The sequence below is a fragment of the Trichomycterus rosablanca genome, chromosome 22 (assembly GCF_030014385.1).
Source record: "Trichomycterus rosablanca isolate fTriRos1 chromosome 22, fTriRos1.hap1, whole genome shotgun sequence".
In the NCBI taxonomy this organism is placed as follows: domain Eukaryota; kingdom Metazoa; phylum Chordata; class Actinopteri; order Siluriformes; family Trichomycteridae; genus Trichomycterus; species Trichomycterus rosablanca.
The window spans coordinates 21,253,305-21,273,088 of record NC_086009.1 but is presented as its reverse complement, the minus strand read 5'-3'; the positions used below and the strand labels follow the sequence as shown (position 1 = coordinate 21,273,088).

General features: G+C 43.1%; 2 protein-coding genes across 2 annotated transcripts; one reads left to right on the top strand and one right to left on the bottom strand.

Annotated features, from left to right (window-relative positions):
* Positions 1-157: 157 nt before the first annotated feature.
* Positions 158-11,501, top strand: polr2b (RNA polymerase II subunit B). Its single transcript, XM_063018729.1, has 25 exons — positions 158-234; positions 1,687-1,759; positions 1,868-2,018; positions 2,121-2,233; positions 3,050-3,269; positions 3,352-3,510; positions 3,633-3,797; positions 5,052-5,248; positions 5,346-5,465; positions 6,022-6,208; positions 6,297-6,440; positions 6,528-6,667; positions 6,767-6,878; positions 7,312-7,466; positions 7,589-7,787; positions 7,868-8,036; positions 8,235-8,331; positions 8,411-8,505; positions 8,866-9,116; positions 9,207-9,296; positions 9,704-9,811; positions 9,907-10,020; positions 10,117-10,277; positions 10,932-11,127; positions 11,231-11,501. The coding sequence occupies exons 1-25, from the start codon at positions 216-218 to the stop codon at positions 11,318-11,320; spliced, it is 3,525 nt and encodes a 1,174-aa protein (XP_062874799.1). The 5' UTR covers positions 158-215; the 3' UTR covers positions 11,321-11,501.
* A 1,300-nt stretch (positions 11,502-12,801) lies between these two features.
* Positions 12,802-19,353, bottom strand: igfbp7 (insulin-like growth factor binding protein 7). Its single transcript, XM_062984814.1, has 5 exons — positions 18,860-19,353; positions 16,667-16,776; positions 15,681-15,788; positions 14,959-15,085; positions 12,802-13,891 (listed from the first exon to the last, which is right to left on the bottom strand). Exons 1-5 carry the CDS (start codon positions 19,305-19,307, stop codon positions 13,869-13,871), a joined length of 816 nt encoding a protein of 271 aa, XP_062840884.1. The 5' UTR covers positions 19,308-19,353; the 3' UTR covers positions 12,802-13,868.
* Positions 19,354-19,784: the final 431 nt, after the last annotated feature.

Below are 19,784 nucleotides of genomic sequence, written 5' to 3'. Positions count from 1 at the left end.
AGAAAACTTCTACTACTACCACTCCTAATAATAATAATAATAATAATAATAATAATAATAATAATAATAATTGACGGGATGTTGATTTTGGTAAAGACGAACGGAAGTGACGTTGCTCAGCGCTGCTGTAGGTTCTAAATAGAGCGCGTTTGTGTGTAGTCAGACCGGCTGCGTGTTTATTTATCTTTTATATAAAGCTAACTTCCTAAAACAAGATGTATGATCAAGATGAAGGTTTGTTTAAACATATAAGATATGATCTCATATGTTTTTGCTTTTGATTCTCTTTTGTGTTTTTTTATTTAATAAATTAACGTATTTTACTGATCTAGTAACGTACCAATATCGGTTAAATTATGTTTCCCACTCGAGTTCGGGCATAAGTCCCGCCTCGTTTGATGCGATTGGTTTGTTGTGTTTAATGTTGAAGTGTTGTCCAATACGTCAACCTTTTTGTGAGTTTTAAGCCAATCACGTTGAAGGAGGCGGGAGTAGTGGAATACGGGTAGGGAATAAAATCTGCTTGTCTGTTCACAAGTGTAGTTAGCATTAGCACAAGCCCTTAAACTAATAAACTAGTTGTAATTATAACTGAATCCAACCATGAATAATATACAATATATTAAGCACTATGTTTTGTACTTATAAAGTGTATAGTATATATAACAACGTGTTTAAGATCAGAAAATAATACTGTTGTTCCAGTTTGCTATGCTATAACGTTCTTGTATTTATGTAATTACTAATAACTGGATCTTGCACTGTGGTTGATTTTACTGTTTGTACGTCATTTAGTGTTTACTTGGTTATTGTAGAGATATTTAAGATACAGTTATTGTCTTTTATATCTTCATAATATTCTCTGGTGTTAGTACAGAAACAGGCTGGTACATGGTCAGGGTCTCTGTCTCCACTAACTACATAACAGCCCTTTAACAGCACAAAAACATTCCCATTATAACATTTATGTTTGGAATGAATTGCCATTTGCTCACAATCCACTGTTGTGCTTTAAAATGTAATAGAATAACAGATAATGGTAAAACATGTTCCTTTCTAGTCCAGCAATAACACTTTTCTCCACGTTGAGCATTTTACAAGGTTCAGTAACACTTCTACAGGGAGCTGTGCCACATTTACATTTAACCGTCTGCTCATGATTTTATCAAATGTAGGGAAAAAAAACATTAACCGTAAGTTAGATTGTCTTCCCACTTCTTCTTTATATCCCGTCTCTTTTTATCTGATGTATTTCCAGATGTGAATATTAAGCAGAATGTCCCAGTAATATTCCCTTAGAATATGTTTCTTGTAGCATTTGTGCTCCACTCTGTTAGACCCTCACAGTCACACGAACACACGAACCACTGTACGTACATGGAAAAATAAATGGACCCACCACCTTGGCGTTTACGTAATCTTTTAGTTAGCCATGATAATAGCCATTGCAGCTGACATGGCGTTGTTCCTTGGTATGTGTTGGCACCTTGTCCTGATCTAAACCCTATCACTGTTCTCCTTAGCATTGGTCCCCAAAGTAATTGTAACCTGTAAACTAATGCATCAGGTTAAACTCAAAAGGACGTGCACTCACAGGATAGTGAATCTGCCCCAGAATGCACCACTTTGTTTTGGTTCATTCCAAAGCCCTCTTCCTGAGCAAAAATCTGATTATGTTTATTTTAGACATCCAGTATGATGAAGACGATGATGAGATCACCCCTGATCTGTGGCAGGAAGCCTGCTGGATTGTTATCAGGTAATGCGCTTTGAGCCACACGTACACAAATCTATTCCAGCCTCAAAGATCAGGAAGGATTTAGTGCCAAAATAAATCGTGTAAACTTGTATGTTCTTTATTCTCCAGTTCCTATTTTGACGAGAAGGGTTTGGTGCGACAGCAGCTGGATTCATTCGATGAATTCATACAGATGTCTGTACAGCGTATCGTCGAGGATGCGCCGCCCATAGACCTACAGGCCGAGGCCCAGCACACCTCAGGAGAGGTGGAGGAACCGGTGAGCACACGCGTTTACACTGTTCTTGTCCTGCTGATATTCCACACAAAAGTGTTCATGTGATTTAAATGTGAAATTAATTGTTGGATATTTTCTTTGCAGCCTCGATATTTGCTGAAGTTCGAACAGATTTACCTGTCCAAGCCCACACACTGGGAGAGAGACGGCGCTCCCTCACCCATGATGCCCAACGAGGCACGACTCCGAAACCTCACGTGAGTTCACCTGTTTACCTGTTCGCTTGTTTGTTTACTGCATTTAGCTCATGTGTTGATCCAGCATAAAATAAAGTCTGTTTTTGTTTTCCTCTGTAAACATTTGTTTACTTAAATATAAATACTCAGCAGTCTCTGATTAAAGCCTTTTAGGAAGTGATACGGTGAAATTGACGGCTTTCATCTTCATCTAAAGTGGGCTCTGTTTAAAGGTGGTGCTATCAGTCAGTCAAATGGGCACCATTGGCTGTGCCTGAGGGAGGGAGAGGGTTGAATGGTAATTTTATTGCTGCTCTGCACTTGCACGTGGCACGTGGATAATAGGCTCGGTCCTCTGCCAGTGCGGGGGTGGTGGAGGCGGCAGGAGAATTCCAGCAGGGGAAGTGGCAGTGATTAGATTATGAGAAATATAGTGTGTGTGTGTGTGTGTGTGTGTGTGTGTGTGTGTGTGTGTGTGTGTGTGTGTGTGTGTGTGTGTGTGTGTGTGTGTGTGTGTGTGTGTGTGTGTGTGAAAAAAGAGCCTAGTGGTTAAAGTACTGGACTAGGAATGGAAAGGTCGCTGGTTTAAGCTTAACCGCTGCCAGGTTGCCAGTGTTGGGCCCTTAAGCAAGGCCCTTAACCCTCAATTGCTTAGACAATTTACTGTCACAGTAGTGTAGGTCACTTTGGACCTGCTAAATGTCAAAAGCGTGAATGTAAATAAGATAAATAATCACATAAGTAGAATCTTAGTTGACTGATGCAGTATATTTATGGACTGTAGAGATTCGTCTTGTCTTTATATTAATAAACCATGTGAATGTATGGATTGTTTAGGTACTCCGCTCCCTTGTACGTGGACATTACTAAGACTATAATAAAGGAGGGAGAGGAGCAGCTCCAGACTCAACACCAGAAAACCTTCATCGGCAAAATTCCCATCATGCTCCGTTCCACCTACTGCCTGCTCAGCGGCCTGACGGACCGTGACCTCTGCGAGCTTAACGAGTGCCCGCTCGACCCGGGCGGTTACTTCATTATCAACGGCTCCGAGAAGGTCCTAGAATCTGTCTCACGTCGTCTCTGAGGTCCGGACGTGTTTTCGGCGGCAGGAAACTGAACCCGGTTTGTGTTTGCAGGTTCTGATCGCGCAGGAGAAGATGGCCACCAACACGGTGTACGTGTTCGCCAAGAAGGACTCCAAATATGCCTACACGGGCGAGTGCAGGTCCTGTCTGGAGAACTCGTCCAGACCCACCAGCACCATCTGGGTCAGCATGATGGCCAGAGGAGGACAGGTAACACACACACACACACACACACTGATCTGTCCTGCTTTCTTCACCATGTTCATGATACCTGAGATACACTTAGACCCTGATCAGAATTTAATGCTTTTTGTCCTCCTTCTCATTCCCAGGGAGTGAAAAAGAGCGCGATCGGTCAGAGAATCGTCTCCACCCTACCCTACATCAGACAGGAAGTGCCCATCATTATCGTTTTCAGAGCCTTGGGATTCGTGTCGGATCGAGACATCCTGGAGCACATCATCTACGACTTCGACGATCCAGAAATGATGGAAATGGTGCCGTATTACTATTAAAACATTGTGCCAAAACAATATGACCACCCATGGTAGCAGTTACGAGGGATCTTCAAAAAGTTTCCTCACTTTGTGGTTAAACACATCCTGACAGAATACCCAAAATACAGCAGCGAAAGATGTAAACTACATATGCCCAATACATTAAAAGGAATCTTTACTCAAGATTATTCAGAAATAATCCTAAAGTACCTGAATAATATAAAACTGAACATATATATACAGTATATATATAATGCAAAACAAATAAAACAAGCATGAAACACCGATTCCTGCCGTGAATGTCATAGATATGACAACATATATATTATATTATGGTTATAAACGGTGAGGGTGGAGGAGGAGTAATCGCTCATGTCTGAGAGACGCTTATAGTCCGGATTTATCTCAGATTTCCACCTTTTTAGACATTAAGAGAAGCTTTAAGGGGAAGAAGATTTTCATGTGATGATGATGATGATGTGAAAGCACTGGCGCATCAGTAGCTACGAGCTCAACCAAAAACATTTTTTGCTGATGGCATGAGTAGCATGAGTTAAAGAAAGTGCGGAAACTTTTTGAAGAACCCTCATATTTGGTAGCACTGGTACATGTGAGCCTGAGGGATCTGATGATGGTTCCTCGTAGTTCAGATCTTGAAGTCAAAAGAGCCAAATCATCTCCAAACTGCACACGGTGCTCACAGGCTCCTGACAGGATGTTGGGCAACCAGGTTAATCAATATCAGAGGGTATGAAGGTATGACGTCTGGTACAGCCAATAGAAGAAGTTGGTGCTATCAGTCAGTCAAACGTGCACAATTGGCTGTGCCTGAGGGATGGAAAAGCTCAAAGTTTGCGTCGTGTCTCTACATACGCAGTGCGGCTCTGTTAGAGGGGGCGGATAATAGTCTCGGTCCTCTGCCAGTTCAGGGGTGGTACAAGCAGCCGTGATGAGATTGGGAGAACTATAGGGGGAAATCGGGGCATCAGTGCATCAAACCGTTCTGTGTACATGGCTGCATGGGCACAGTCCAGTGACTGGAGCAATAGAAGAAGGTCGTCTGGTCTGAAGCATGATCCCTAATTTGGTACCAGATCCCACAAGCTGTTTAAAGAGCATATTAGGCTCCTAGGTGGTCATAATGTTTTGGCTCATTAATATAATATTCGCATGTTCAGTAGACTCTCTTGCCCTGTACAGGGTGGCATCAGGTATCACGTATTCATTACAGGTATTTTGTTGTTGTTATTTTAGGTGAAACCCTCTCTGGACGAGGCGTTCGTGATCCAGGAGCAGAACGTGGCCCTGAACTTCATCGGCTCCAGAGGGGCCAAACCGGGAGTCACCAAAGAGAAGAGAATTAAATACGCCAAGGAGGTGCTGCAGAAAGAAGTGCTGCCCCACGTGGGCGTGTCCGACTTCTGCGAGACCAAGAAGGCCTACTTTTTAGGGTGAGTCCGTCTGATACGTCTGTACATGCACTAATGAAGCTTATTTTCCATGTGACCTGTTGTTATTATATATTTTTTGGTTTGTTTTATTTTTCAGGTACATGGTGCACCGACTGCTGCTGGCAGCTCTGGGCAGACGAGAGCTGGACGACAGGGATCATTACGGCAATAAAAGACTGGATCTAGCCGGGCCGCTCCTAGCCTTCCTGTTCCGAGGGTGAGAGCACGGCATCTGTCTCTGTTTACCCCAGTCCTCCTTCCTCTCTCGGACTTTATATTAATTATTTAACTTTAATTGATTATGCACGAGTGGTGCAATACATTAGTTTGATTTATTTACTATTTTTTTGTACCTTTAGCCAGATGGGTGTCATTAGAGGAGAGTAGAATTAAAGCTTTTAGCAGAGCTCGAGCGGCTCTTCCCTTATTTGAAGGTTCTGTTTTATTGTTGTGGCTTGCATCAGTAAAGGTGAAATACGTTTAGGGAATTGGATACGACTAGATTAGGAGAAAAAGATAAGTTGAACAGTCGAAAGGGGCAGGGAATCTAAACAAACAAGCAGCTCTTCTATAGTCAATGACTTGGAGTTAAAAACAAAAGCAGTTAAAAAGTTCATTATTTAAAATGCAATGATATAAACGATTAATTAATAAATAAATGGGGTAACTTCTTATAAAACAAGATCAGAGGAAATCCTCAGATCAAAGGAATCCTGTGCTAATGGAATGACGTTTAGAGTCACGTTCTCACACGTCTCATGTTCTCCCTATAGGATGTTTAAAAACCTCCTGAAGGAGATCAGGATCTACGCTCAGAAGTTCATCGACCGGGGAAAAGACTTCAACCTGGAGCTGGCTATCAAAACACGGATCATCTCTGACGGCCTGAAGTACTCGCTGGCCACCGGCAACTGGGGCGACGTCAAAAAAGCTCACCAGGCCCGAGCCGGCGTCTCTCAGGTCCGATATTCTCGCACAACAGTGAAGCTGTGGTCTGGTAGAAGGACCAATTTCATAAAGCTGGTTGTGTTTACGTTCTGCTCTTCAGGTGTTAAACAGACTGACGTTCGCCTCCACGCTCTCTCACCTGCGCCGCGTTAACTCGCCCATCGGCCGAGACGGAAAACTGGCAAAGCCCAGGCAGCTCCATAACACCCTGTGGGGCATGGTGTGCCCCGCCGAGACGCCCGAGGTACAGATACAGAACGTCGAGCATCAAACCTACACCCGCACATACATCTGAGGTACTGATCCCCCCCCGAATTCTGTGTGTTCGCAGGGTCATGCCGTCGGCCTGGTGAAGAACCTGGCGCTCATGGCGTACATCTCTGTGGGTTCTCAGCCCTCGCCCATCCTGGAGTTCTTGGAGGAGTGGAGCATGGAGAACCTGGAGGAGATCTCGCCAGCCGCCATCGCAGAGTCAGTACCCGCGGTGCCACCTGCACCGGATTCGTGCCTTGTTTAGTGTAAACCCGGTAATTAACATCCAACGACGCTTGTTGTGTATTTTTTTTCCAGCGCTACGAAGATCTTTGTGAACGGCTGCTGGGTGGGGATCCATAAAGACCCCGAGCAGCTGATGAACACGCTGAGGAAGCTCAGGAGGCAGATGGACATCATCGTGTCTGAGGTGAGAATCATTTTGTGTCTTTATATTGCGGATAGATGAAGGTTGATGATAAACTGGTGCTCAGGTGGTGCAGTGGTTTCGAATCTCAGCTCTCAGCTCTGCTGCCGGCAGGCTGGGCGCCTACACAAACAGTGATTGGCTCATTCATAGGGAGGGTGCCGGAGGGGATTCCTCATAACTGATCCATAGTGCTGCACAGAGACGGGGGATGATGGAGATCAGAGCGTGGCTCTCCATGCGCGATCCAGATCTCTGTTTTGGATATTGCACACGTGCCTGTAGGGGTGTGTGATAGCCACGGCTCTCCTCGGTCAGGATTGGAGGTCGGCAGCAGTACAGAGGAAGTGTAATGCAATCGGGTAATTGGATACGACTAAATTGGGGAAACAATGCTAAAAAACTGACCCTGACTGGTTGCTTTACTGCCCCCCAGGTGTCGATGATCCGTGATATTAGGGAGCGAGAGATCCGAATTTACACCGACGCCGGGCGCATCTGTCGCCCGCTGCTCATCGTGGAGAAGCAGAAGCTGCTGCTGAAGCGGCGCCACATCGATCAGCTGAAGGAGCGAGAGTACAATAATTACAGGTACATACAGACCGCACCTGATTTACGTCCATCACTGGGTTGTATTGACTTCCAAGTGCACTACTGACATGTGTGTGTGTGTGTGTGTGTGTGTGTGTGTGTGTGTGTGTGTGTGTGTGTAGTTGGCAGGACCTGGTAGCGAGTGGTGTGGTAGAATATATCGACACGCTGGAAGAGGAGACTGTGATGCTGGCCATGACCCCAGATGACCTTCAGGAAAAGGGTGTGGCCTACTGCTCCACCTACACGCACTGTGAAATCCACCCGTCCATGATCCTGGGAGTGTGTGCGTCCATCATACCTTTCCCCGATCACAACCAGGTACGTTACTGCCCAGGTAACACTCGTACTCCGGTCCGTGATGCGCCCATTATAGAGTCCTTGTTCTGTCTGCTGTTCAGTCTCCCAGGAACACGTACCAGTCTGCTATGGGGAAGCAGGCTATGGGCGTGTACATCACCAACTTCCACGTGCGTATGGACACCCTGGCACACGTACTCTACTATCCACAGAAACCTCTGGTCACCACTCGCTCCATGGAGTACCTGCGGTTCAGAGAGCTGCCAGCAGGTGATGCTGCACACCAATCAGTGGCGATACGTAAAGTCCAAATACCTCTAGAAATTCTATAGCAATTTTATTATGGGTGAAAATGTTTTACTTTCAGAATCTTGTGACCAATAGCTGCAGAACAACACACACTCTGCTTTAGATTCCAAAATATTTAAAGGTTCAAACTTCATATCATATGTACTATTCTTTCTATAGGCATTAACTCCATCGTAGCTATTGCATCGTACACGGGATACAATCAGGAGGATTCCATCATCATGAACCGCTCGGCTGTGGACCGAGGCTTCTTCAGGTAGATCCTTCTCCGTTACTCCGGTACTAAAAGCTCCTGCTTGTGCAGAATAATCTAAATAATCACGGCGTGTTTTCAGGTCTGTGTTCTATCGCTCGTATAAAGAACAAGAATCGAAGAAAGGGTTCGACCAGGAGGAAATCTTCGAGAAACCCAAACGTGAAGAGTGTCAAGGTGAGTGGAGTATTAAAAAATAATAATAACACTTGGATTGAGTTTTTCTACAGATATGCATTTATTATTTGTTCACATTTTGTCTGTTCATGATGGTTTACATGACAAAAACAACAAGTAATTATCAATTTAAATAGATTTTACCATAGAAATATTATTTTTAACTCTTAAGACTGTTAAAGAATCCTGTTTAAAAAATACATTTAATTATCTAGAAATGTCATTGTTGATTGAAATGCTTTTTCTTTGTCTTAAAACAACATAGCCAACATTTAATCCTACTGTTCTTTAATAAAACACACATAATAATTATAGACTCCTCATCCTTCGGACTTTCCTAAATCCCCCTCTCTCCCCCAGGTATGCGTCACGCCATCTACGACAAGCTGGACGACGACGGCCTGATCGCGCCGGGCGTGCGCGTGTCCGGCGAGGACGTGATCATCGGTAAAACGGTCACCCTGCCCGAAAACGACGACGAGCTGGACAGCACCAACAAGCGCTACACCAAGAGGGACTGCAGCACCTTCCTGCGCACCAGCGAGACCGGAATCGTAGACCAGGTCATGGTCACTCTCAACCAAGAGGGCTACAAGTTCTGCAAGATCAGAGTGGGTGACCGTTCCTCTCACAGATCGACTTTGCTTTAATTGAAGGAAAGGCGTGGTGTGTGATTTGTCGACCTGCTGTGCTTTTTGAAGGTGCGGTCGGTGCGAATCCCTCAGATCGGGGACAAGTTTGCCAGTCGACACGGGCAGAAGGGAACCTGTGGGATCCAGTACAGGCAGGAGGTGGGGAGACGTTCACCTGTAGAACGCTGTTGATGTGTGAAATAGGTTTTCTTGGTGGTTTTGAGAGATGAAAATGCAACTGCTTTAGTTTTTTAAGTGTAAAAGGTTTAAAATTTCGATTTGTAAAAAAGAACAGGAACAGATTTGATGCTTAATGAGAAGAGCCTTCTTAAAATGATCTCCAACTGACTTAAACATCCTGTTCAGTGTGTTTAGCGACGTCTGCAGCTGTTTCTTTGGCCGCTGCTGATGTTTACATTAGTTTTTTTTTCGCATTTAATCTTACTAACGTTGTTTATTAAACAGTCATGGACTGGACAACTGCGCCGCTTCACTTTGCGCGTGTTTGTATAATGTGTGTGTGTGGCGTGTTTATAAATAGCTGATGTGTGTGTGTGTGTGTGCAGGACATGCCGTTCACATGTGAAGGAATCACCCCAGACATCATCATCAACCCCCACGCCATCCCCTCCCGAATGACAGTCGGTCACTTGATCGAGTGTCTGCAGGGGAAGGTATCTGCTCGTATATCCTGTGTTCTATCATTTAAGGAGTTTGAACATCACTGCAGGGTTTTGCTACACGCTGTGTGTGACTGTTTTGCTTCTAGGTCTCTGCGAACAAAGGAGAGATTGGTGATGCCACACCGTTTAACGATGCCGTGAACGTGCAGAAAGTGTCCAACCTGCTCTCTGAATACGGCTACCACCTCAGAGGAAACGAGGTCAAAATCAAATTCATGATACACGCACGCACACACACACTACCGTCCGAGCTCGATCTGAGCAATCATCTCAATCTTCTCTCTCCCTTCTTGTAGGTTCTGTATAACGGTTTCACGGGGCGTAAGCTGACCTCGCAGATCTTCCTCGGACCCACCTACTATCAGCGCCTCAAGCACATGGTGGACGACAAGATCCACTCACGAGCGCGAGGCCCCGTCCAGATCCTCAACCGGCAGCCTATGGAGGGCAGATCACGGTGAGATCAGATCAGAACGTACAGGCCAGGGTCGTGGTCGGTCACAAAGTTAGGAGATCTGGTTGCTGATTTGCATACGGACACGCCCACAATTAACCATATATGGTAATCATGGATTGGGATTGTATGTGAGGGTCGTGTCCTTTTCCTAATGTTATTACTATTATACATTCAGGCCACGCCTTCAACAGTAAAGGGATGGGGGCTGTCAGAATTTTGGGGCACAGAAATTACACACACACAAATTTCCTCTGTAGAACAGCCGCTCATCTGAAAAGGCCATGCACAAGACTTAGAAGTATGTCTGTGGGAATTTGTGCCCGTTCAGACAACAGATGACGGCGATTGTAGGGTCAGGTACTGATGCTGAGGTTCCAGTTTATTCCAGAGCTGTTGAGTGGGACAGGACACTGGCGTTTCTTTAAACCGAGCTATTCTTTAGAAAAGGGCCTTCCCTAAACTGTTGCTGCTAAGTTAGAAGCATATAATTTCCTTTACATGATTTATTTGTTTATTTGGAATTAGAAGGGGCGTCCAAATACTTTTGTCCATCTAGTGTAGTTTGGTTCAGGACTATCTTGTATCTATGTGGCTGTGAACTGAAAGCTTGTCGTGTGTGTGTGTGTGTGTGTGTGTGTGTGTGCGTGCGCGCAGTGATGGAGGTCTGCGTTTCGGAGAGATGGAGCGAGATTGTCAGATCGCTCACGGTGCCGCTCAGTTCTTGAGGGAGCGTCTGTTCGAGGCCTCCGATCCATACCAAGTGCACGTGTGTAACCTGTGTGGTCTGATGGCCATCGCCAACACGCGCACACACACCTACGAGTGCCGGGGCTGCCGCAACAAAACTCAGGTGGGTGTCCTGAGTGAGAGACACGAACTTAATGAATCATTTTTATTTACTGATCACTTCAGATGAAGAGTAAACCACACGTTATAATCTCTGCTCGTTTCAGATCTCGCTGGTGCGGATGCCGTACGCCTGCAAGCTTCTCTTCCAGGAGCTGATGTCCATGAGCATCGCCCCACGCATGATGACGTCCTAAACCCCGCGCCACTGGATCATTAAAGTGAAAGGATTTCGGAGCGAGTGGAACAGGGTGCACTTGCCTGCTGAGGCTCGATGATACTTTTGTTGGAGTATTTTTGGTCGTATTGTTGTATCAGAAGTGAATTCTGACAGTTGTTTGTAATATGTTGAATGAAATAAAGTTTTTTTCTTTTTAACGTGTCGTTTCGTGCTGTTTTGATGTTATTTTAAATGATCTCTCGACTCACCAGGTCAGCTGGTGGACAGAAACTCGACAGTCACACACCTTAATATATCAAATAAAAATGTGCACAATAATGCTATCTCTTTTTTTGTGATTTGAAATGCAATGTTTCCCTTAATAAAAAGTAATAAGTAAAAGCTCTTTCGTTTGGTTATCGTTTCGTTTAATAACTTTTTATTCAATAACTTTTAAACCAGTGGTCATGTTGCTTTTAAAGTAATTGTCGTATTGCTCCAAAACAAGTTGTATTTTATCAAGTGGAACCCACATTACATACTACAACTCTTATACTGATACTGTCACCAATTATACAACTTGTTTTGGAGCAATATGACCACTGGTTTAAAAGTTACTGAATATATTTAATAAAAATCTGTTATAACTATGAAATAAGGGGTGTCAGTATCAGTATAAGAGTTGTAGTATGTAATGTGGGTTCCACTTGATAAAATACAACTTGTTGAAATTATTTCATAAAACTCAGTTATTACTTTGTAATAAAGGGTGACAGTGTCAGTATAGCAGGTGTAGTTTGTACTCTGGCTTACAATTGATGAAGTTCAACTTGTGGAGCGTTTTGAAGAATTGTTTGGAAGGTATTGATTTTTTTTATTATTAAATTCTGTCAGCTTAATAAGGCAGTAGTTAAGTTGCCAATTTAAGAGGTGATGTTTGTCATGTTGGTTCCATTTGATTAACTTATTTTTCAGAACATCTATTCAAAAGCCACTGAAACTATTTCATTTCAAAAAACCTCACAACAGTAAACTAATAACATGTGGTCTGAGAGGTGTAAATATTGTGTGAAGCCTTTTTATTTATTATATCATAATTCAAAGTGATGAGCTGTTAAAAAGCTATTAAAAGTATTTCCTGAAACAAAATAAAAGGTTTTAGTGCTTGGACCCCTAGGGTTAGGGTTATGATCTCTGTCTGCTGCTGTTTCTGTGTTATGTGAGTGTTTAGACTCCCTGAGCTCCTGTAGCGGTTACAGCACAGTGAAAGCAATAATGTATTGTTTACGTTTTGAAAAGCATCTATTACTGTAGTAATCTGAGATGTAGTTAATTGTCTTGATTGTCAACAGTAAGCAGTTACACAGATTAGCCTTTTACACAGATTAGCATCTCTTAAAAGCTATTGAAGAAAGAAATCCGAATATGCTAATATAAAACCAACTTTACCGCAGTAAGTTCTTTTGACTTGTAAAAGAAAACCCGAAGCACCCAGAGGAACCGACTCGGACACAGGGAGAACATGCAAACTTTTATTTTTGTAGTTTAAACGTGACACGTATGTAATGTGCACTGAGACAAAAAATATTTAAGCATCAAGTATCTTTTATTACAAAATTGCAGTGAGACAGCAGGACGTTATGTTAGTCCAGCAATAAAATATTGATATGATACCGTGATATTAAAATAAGTGCAGTAGACAAATGTACTGTTTTCATATAAAGAAAAACACATCAAGTAATCCAAGACAGAATCATGTTCTCACATCTTTATCATTTCTAAAGCCAACTTTAAAATTAATCCATAAAAAATCTGTCATTCACATACAAACCAACCACTCGTTAGATTAACGTCTCATACAGCTCCTCATTATACTAAAAACATTCCCACATCCTGCATGAGAATAAACTGATTAATTTTTTTATTTATCTAGGTAAAGTTAAGTCAAATGAACACTTATTTTGTTAGAATATTCAACTACAATTGTTCCAACCAAATTCTTGAGAATCCTTTCAACAACAGGCACCTGATTAAAAACTGGCTCATATTCACCCTCAGATCCATAACCTGGTTCTGACTATATTACACATCTAAAATACAAAACGTTTACAGATTTTTATTTCTAAATCTCCTTCAATCCATATAATCGAAATACATAAAAGCACCTGCTAAACAAACGTCCTGCTTTACACACATGACATTTTTCCAAACATTAAAAAGTGTCTAGACGTGAGAGATTAAGTCCCTCATCCCCATGAGCCGAGCTTTACGGTGGAATGAGAACATTACGTGTACGGAAACGAGCAAAATAAAGAGTGTTTTTTAGTTATTATCTCAGAAGGAAATAACAGGAGTCTGTGTGAGATGTTTGAACTTGTGTCGATCTGAATCTCTGCTTCAGAGTTTTCAAGCTGCTTTGTGATAAAAGTGAACGATGGGTTAGTGAGAGAAGGGTAACGATGCTAGCATGACATGCTAAGTGTGTGTGTGTTTGTTGTATTTATCCTTGCGTGTGTAAGTAAACAGCAGTCTGATCCTGGTCCCGGTCCTGGTCCTGCAGTAGTCCCATATTATAGACAGGCCCTTTACAGCTCGTCATCTTTAACCACTACACACACACACAAGAGAAACGTTTAATAGTACATTTAATACTAAAGCTAAAATCAAAGTTAAAACCATCTGTTAGCAATGGTCGTGTCTGAAATACCAAATCCACTAGTCAAAAGTGGTGTCTACATATTTCTGGCTTTATAAAAGAGTAAATAAAGAATAAAACTAGTTGTACAGATGAGCTGTGACTTTTAATGTCATTTATTTACATTCTGTTCTGATAGATCTGTAAATAGAACTAGAACTGTAAATGGTCATTCCAAAGTGGAAATGTCTAGGAGCGATAACAGCTCAGCCATATAGAAGCAGTTGTTTTCCCTTGATTGTAACATCTACAAGGTTCCAAACTGCCTCCAGAAGCAATTTTAGTACAAGAAATGTTTGTTGGATGGTGGTTATTATGGCCGAGAAGCCAGTAATGGCCACAAAAACAAGCTGTGCATCATGGGGCTTCAAGCAAGAAAGCTCCAAATACTGGCATCGTAAAGCTTAACTAGTAACGCTTAAAGTTTGTGGTTGATTACATGGATAAAGAAAATCTTTCTGATGACTTTCTGTGACAACTGTGTTTAAATAAAACAAGATTGTTTAGCCACAAAGACCAGAAATAGAGTTGGTGGAGAAATATGAAACATTTATACCTAAGAACACTATTTACTATCCAAATCAGGCTGAAATGAAGCTTCTGAAATGGCCTGGAAGGTTAAGTTCAAGCTGTAAAACCAACAAGATACCAATTTGTTGAATACCAAAATACCAATTCTTGAATACATGGCTGTCCAAAAAAGGCGTCCCAAATGCCCTGATGTTCTGTGGTCGCGTGGTGCAGGAATAACATGAGGGTGATCAGATACAGAATCCGGCGGTGGTCTGATAATCTAATCAGCACAGTAAGATCTCAGAGATTCATGAGTGCACTCGGTTCTCACGAACGGTCGACGCACAAACAAACTCCACGTCGGCTGGTTTTCTTCAGAAATCAGAATTAAGACTGGAATGTTGAATCTGTGCATTTGATGTACAGAATTTGATTATTCAGAAATGTAAATAAAACACACTGCTCACCCTTCTTGGAGGGGATGTCGTTGATGGAGTCCACCACGTGGATGGTGCCTCTAGCTGAGACTTCACCCTTGGCGTTGCTGACGTAGCACTCGTACGTACCTTCATCCTTCTTGGTCAGCGGGGAGATCTAAAAAGCACATTTATTTATTTACCTCAACCATTAGTTCAGTAAGAGACATCATGTCCATCATGATCACATATATCATTAAAATTGTAATCATTTATGCGTCTTTTTTTTTTCTTTTTTGGGACTACATGATTGGGACTCATGTCTTTTTGTTCATTTTAAACTTAAATCCCTTAAACTAAACCTACAGGAAATTTAGCAGGATGGTCAGATGTAGTTCAAGAAGCACCAAAACCAAATCTGTCATCAATTAGAAGCCACTAGAACATGAATGACACTGTGCACAGTCAAGTGAGCTTTAAATCATCGAAAGCTTTGAGGCTACTGTGCAAGAAGAAGGTCCTCCTTCCAGAATCGGACTGAATTTGGTGCCGGTAATGTAAATACATAGTAAATATAAATGTTTCTATTTACAGACTGCAATAAAGTTAATAAGTGAAATTACTGGAACTTTCTTCTTGTTTCAATTAAATAAATCACAGATTTTTCTTTTTACTGCGTTTTACGTCCCAACTTTTCTGGAAATGGCATATGTAAATGTGAATCAAATGCAGTGGAGGGTTGTGTTTCCAGGGTTTTGGAACGACGTGCTCACCAGAACCCAGCCGGTAACCTCGTGTTTTTCGGGACCCCCTCGCGTCTGGATGGCCAGGTTCTGCTGATCTGAAGGCAGCAGCAGCGTCTTCTTGTTGTCATCGCTAACCTACAAAAAAAGGGTCATAATTCACTTTCAAACACAGAACAAGAACAGCCTCTCAAAAGGGCTGGTTTGTATGGCCGGGCAATGATGTTGGTCAAGAAAACCTCAGTGTTCTACTTTCAGAAGCCATCTGTCCGGTACCACAAGTTAAAATCAAAATCCTCTATAAGTTTCTCCAGACAGTTGATCTTGTTAGAGATCAGGACTAGTCCCACAAGACCAGGAGCGGAGCATTTAATTCATGAAGGACCTTGCTGGAAAAGTTTAAAGTCACTGAGCTCTTCAGATAACTGGACGGTGAGTCACTGAGGATGTGTGTGTGTGTGTGTGTGTGTGTGTGTGTGTGTGTGTGTACTGTCCGGCTCGGACTGTGTGAAAGGACGCACAGCTATGAATAACACCATAAATAAAAAACAGCCGGAAACAAGAGGGTCATGGGGGGGTCATGATACAGATGAAAAATCTGCAAGAGACATTAATCCTCCCAATTTAGTCATATCAGATTCCCTTACTGTATTTCACCTCCACTCCACTGCTGCAGACCTCCACTCCTGACCGAAGAGAGCCATGACTAACACACGCCCCCTCCGACACGTGTGCAGTACCGACCGCTTCTTTTCACCTGCACCAGGCGGGTTCATATGGAGATCCGAATCACGCACGAAGAGTCACACAACAATCCTCATTATCCCCCATCTCTGTGCAGCAATCCCGTTACGAGGAAACCCTTCTGTCTGCATTTTCAGAGCCGAGATTTGAACTTGCGGTTTTCATTATTACTCTGGACAGGGTGCCAATTCATCACAGGACCTCCTGACACTGCTATTCGTGTCTGTGAAGACTAGAACAAAGCTGAGTATCTGAGTTTGTAAGGAACTTACCTTCCTCCAGGTGAGAACAGGTGTTGGGTAGCCAATGGCTTCGCAGCTGAGGAACACATTAGTACCCGTCACATTCCACACCTCACCTGGAGGCGTAACAATCACCGGGGCTGAAAAAAAAAACATTTAAAATATATGATGGAAATAAATCTGACAGGATGATGAGTGGAGTGGTTTCTTTGAGTGGTTTCTGCAGTTAAGGAGGATATTTGGAGCTGAGAAGGTCACTGAAAGATCAGGTACGTAAAATGACGTGTACAGCAATGCAAACGGTTTGTCATTTAATTACATTTTTGTCATTTAATTACATTTCTGTTCTTCTAGATCTGCCTTATAGGATTGTAGAAGTGCTTCATAATGTGTTAACAGTTTGGGGATTGTCCTTTCCTGTTTCAGCACAAAGCTAGCTCCGTAAATAAAAGGTCTGGTGAGCTGAAAGGTTACTGGTCTGCACAAAAAAACATCAACCCCATTAAACATCTTTAGGATGAACTGGATTCCAGACTGTGCAGCAGGCCTCAGCATCTGACTTCAACCTCACTAATGCTCTCATCGAAGAAAATTCCAGCAGTCATGTTCCAAATCTAGTACAAAGTCCTCTGATGAGTGAAGGCTGATTTAGTGGTGAAGGCACAATGGTACTGAGTGATAGGTCGGTAAACACAGCGTACAGCGTATAACGAGGTAAAAAGGTGATGAAAACCTAAAGCAGAGAGGAATTTCGTCTCAGCTGTGTGAAGCTCAGGTCTGGATTTGCTCCAAGCAGCACTGTGATCACAAATGAGACTCTGATATTCCATCAAGTCCGATCCATTATTCATTAATCCAAACTTCTGCCGTGCTGGAATTTCAGACATGTCTGCTCAGTGTGAAAACACTGGCCTCCAGCCACGTAGGTGTGTGTGTGTGTGTGTGTGTGTGTGTGTGTGTGTGTGTTTATTTCTCAAATAAGCTTTGAGGGAACATATTGTCCAAGAATCAGTTCTGCATATTTGATCAGCCGAGACATGTCTGGAATCTGACAGGTTTGCACTGAAGCTGTAAAGATGAAGATCTTCTGGGTATCTAGAAAATCTTGTGAGAAGCTTTTCAGTAAGTTGGAGTCAATATCATATACAGTTCATGTTCGATTGTCCACATATTTTTGATTAAATCACACAAATTGTGCTGCATCTTATTATTCTAACTTATTACCCCATTTTCCTATTTCAGTCATATCCAATTCCATGATCATATTTCACCTCGACTGCTGCAGACCTCCTCTCCTGAACGAGGACAGTCATGACTAACACACACTCTTTCTGAAACGTGCAGCATTGACCGCTTCTTTTTACCCGCACCAGGCGGGTTCATACGAAGATCCGTATCGCGCACGGAGAGTCACGCACCAATCTCCATCTCCATTATCCCCCATCGTTATTATATTAAAGCCACAGGGGGTCAATACCATATACATGTCTATGTTAAAGTGTCCACATACTTTTGGTCATACAGTTCATAGTGCTCAAGACTTGAAATGTGTTTGGACTGTAGGAGGAAACCGGAGCTCCAGGAGGAAACCCACACAGACACAGGGAGAACATGCAAACCCGGGACTTTCTTGCACGGAGCCACAATTAATATTAATGAGTAGTTTTATATTAGGATGCCTTTCCAAATTTCTAATCGTACCAGTAGGTGGGTTGACACCCTGTGTGTGAAGTAGAGGTGGTTTATATTATATTTATATAAATTTTCATTAACCTCACCTCAAAAAAGCATGCTGATACACTATATGGTCAAAAGTATTTGGACTTGTAAGACATTCCACTGAATTTATATTAAATAATATAAAACTTAATAACACTTAATGTGCACTTTGACAGAAAGGCAGATCCGAACTAATGCAAAAGTTTAGGTACCCCGCATCAAATGCCATGTTTTATCATGTTCTGAATGAAACTGAGCTCACAAAAGATATTAAATATTCACGTCATGCTTTATATTATTAATTATTAAACTTGTGCACAGTATTGCGCATTTACCTGCAATGTTTATGAGCTTTATATTTAATTCCTTTTTTATATTTTCTGCATTATATAAAACGACTGAATGCATTGTTGATGTTTCAGTAACTATTTACTCTGATTTGTGTATAAATGACTTGCAGCTTATGGTTTAAACTTCATTTAAAATGCATTTTGGGTTCCTCACCTCTTGCGCATTTGCCCTTTTTCTGCACTTTGATTGCGGGTTTGTGCGCGCGCTCCGCTATGGCACTGGCCGCTTTGAGCTCGCACGCGCTCCGGTACTCCACCCCGTCCGAACCGCACACCTCGAAGTCCCCGGCTTTGCACGCACACACCCCAAACTCTCCCTTCTTAGTCAGCGTCCTCACACCGTTCCGCGTTATGACGCAGTCGAGCCCGGGGACGCACCGGGCAGCCGCGACTCCTTTCCCGCCGCACGGCTCTCCGGCCTCGGCCGCGCACATCTCACAGCAGCCGCACGCGTCCATCAGCCGGAACGCGCATCCTTTAGCCGGGAGCGCCGGGCACGACCCAGGCTCGCACGGGCCGCAGGATCGCGGGACACGCGAGGCCGCACCGACCAGAGCTGGAACCAGAGCTGGAACCAGAGCGAGAACCAAGAACCACTGCATGATGACTGGAGACCAAAGGAACCGGAGGAACGCGCGCAGTACTGGCTCCGGTGCTTCTGATCCCAGCGCTTCCAAACCGGGACGCACAGTGGAGCTCAACTCCACCCCGCACACACACACACACACACTTAAACTACACAACATCTACACACACACACTCCCTGTACCAACACCACATGACATTTACTTTTATTCTGCTCATCATGTAATAACCTGAGGAGCGCATGATGAGAATCATGGGTTCTAAGAGTTCAATTCTCGTCTGTCCTTGGAATTTTGCATGTTCTCTAATTGAGTAAACATACAGATGGTAGTTTGACAGCTCCATATTACTCCTAAGTGTGATTAAGCGCATTAGATTGTGTGTTGCCCTGTCACACATTGGTGCCTTGTACTGGGTTTATTTTTTGTTTTCTGCTGGACCCACCTCGACCCTGACCTGAATAAAAGCCCTTAGTGACAATGAATGATATTCTC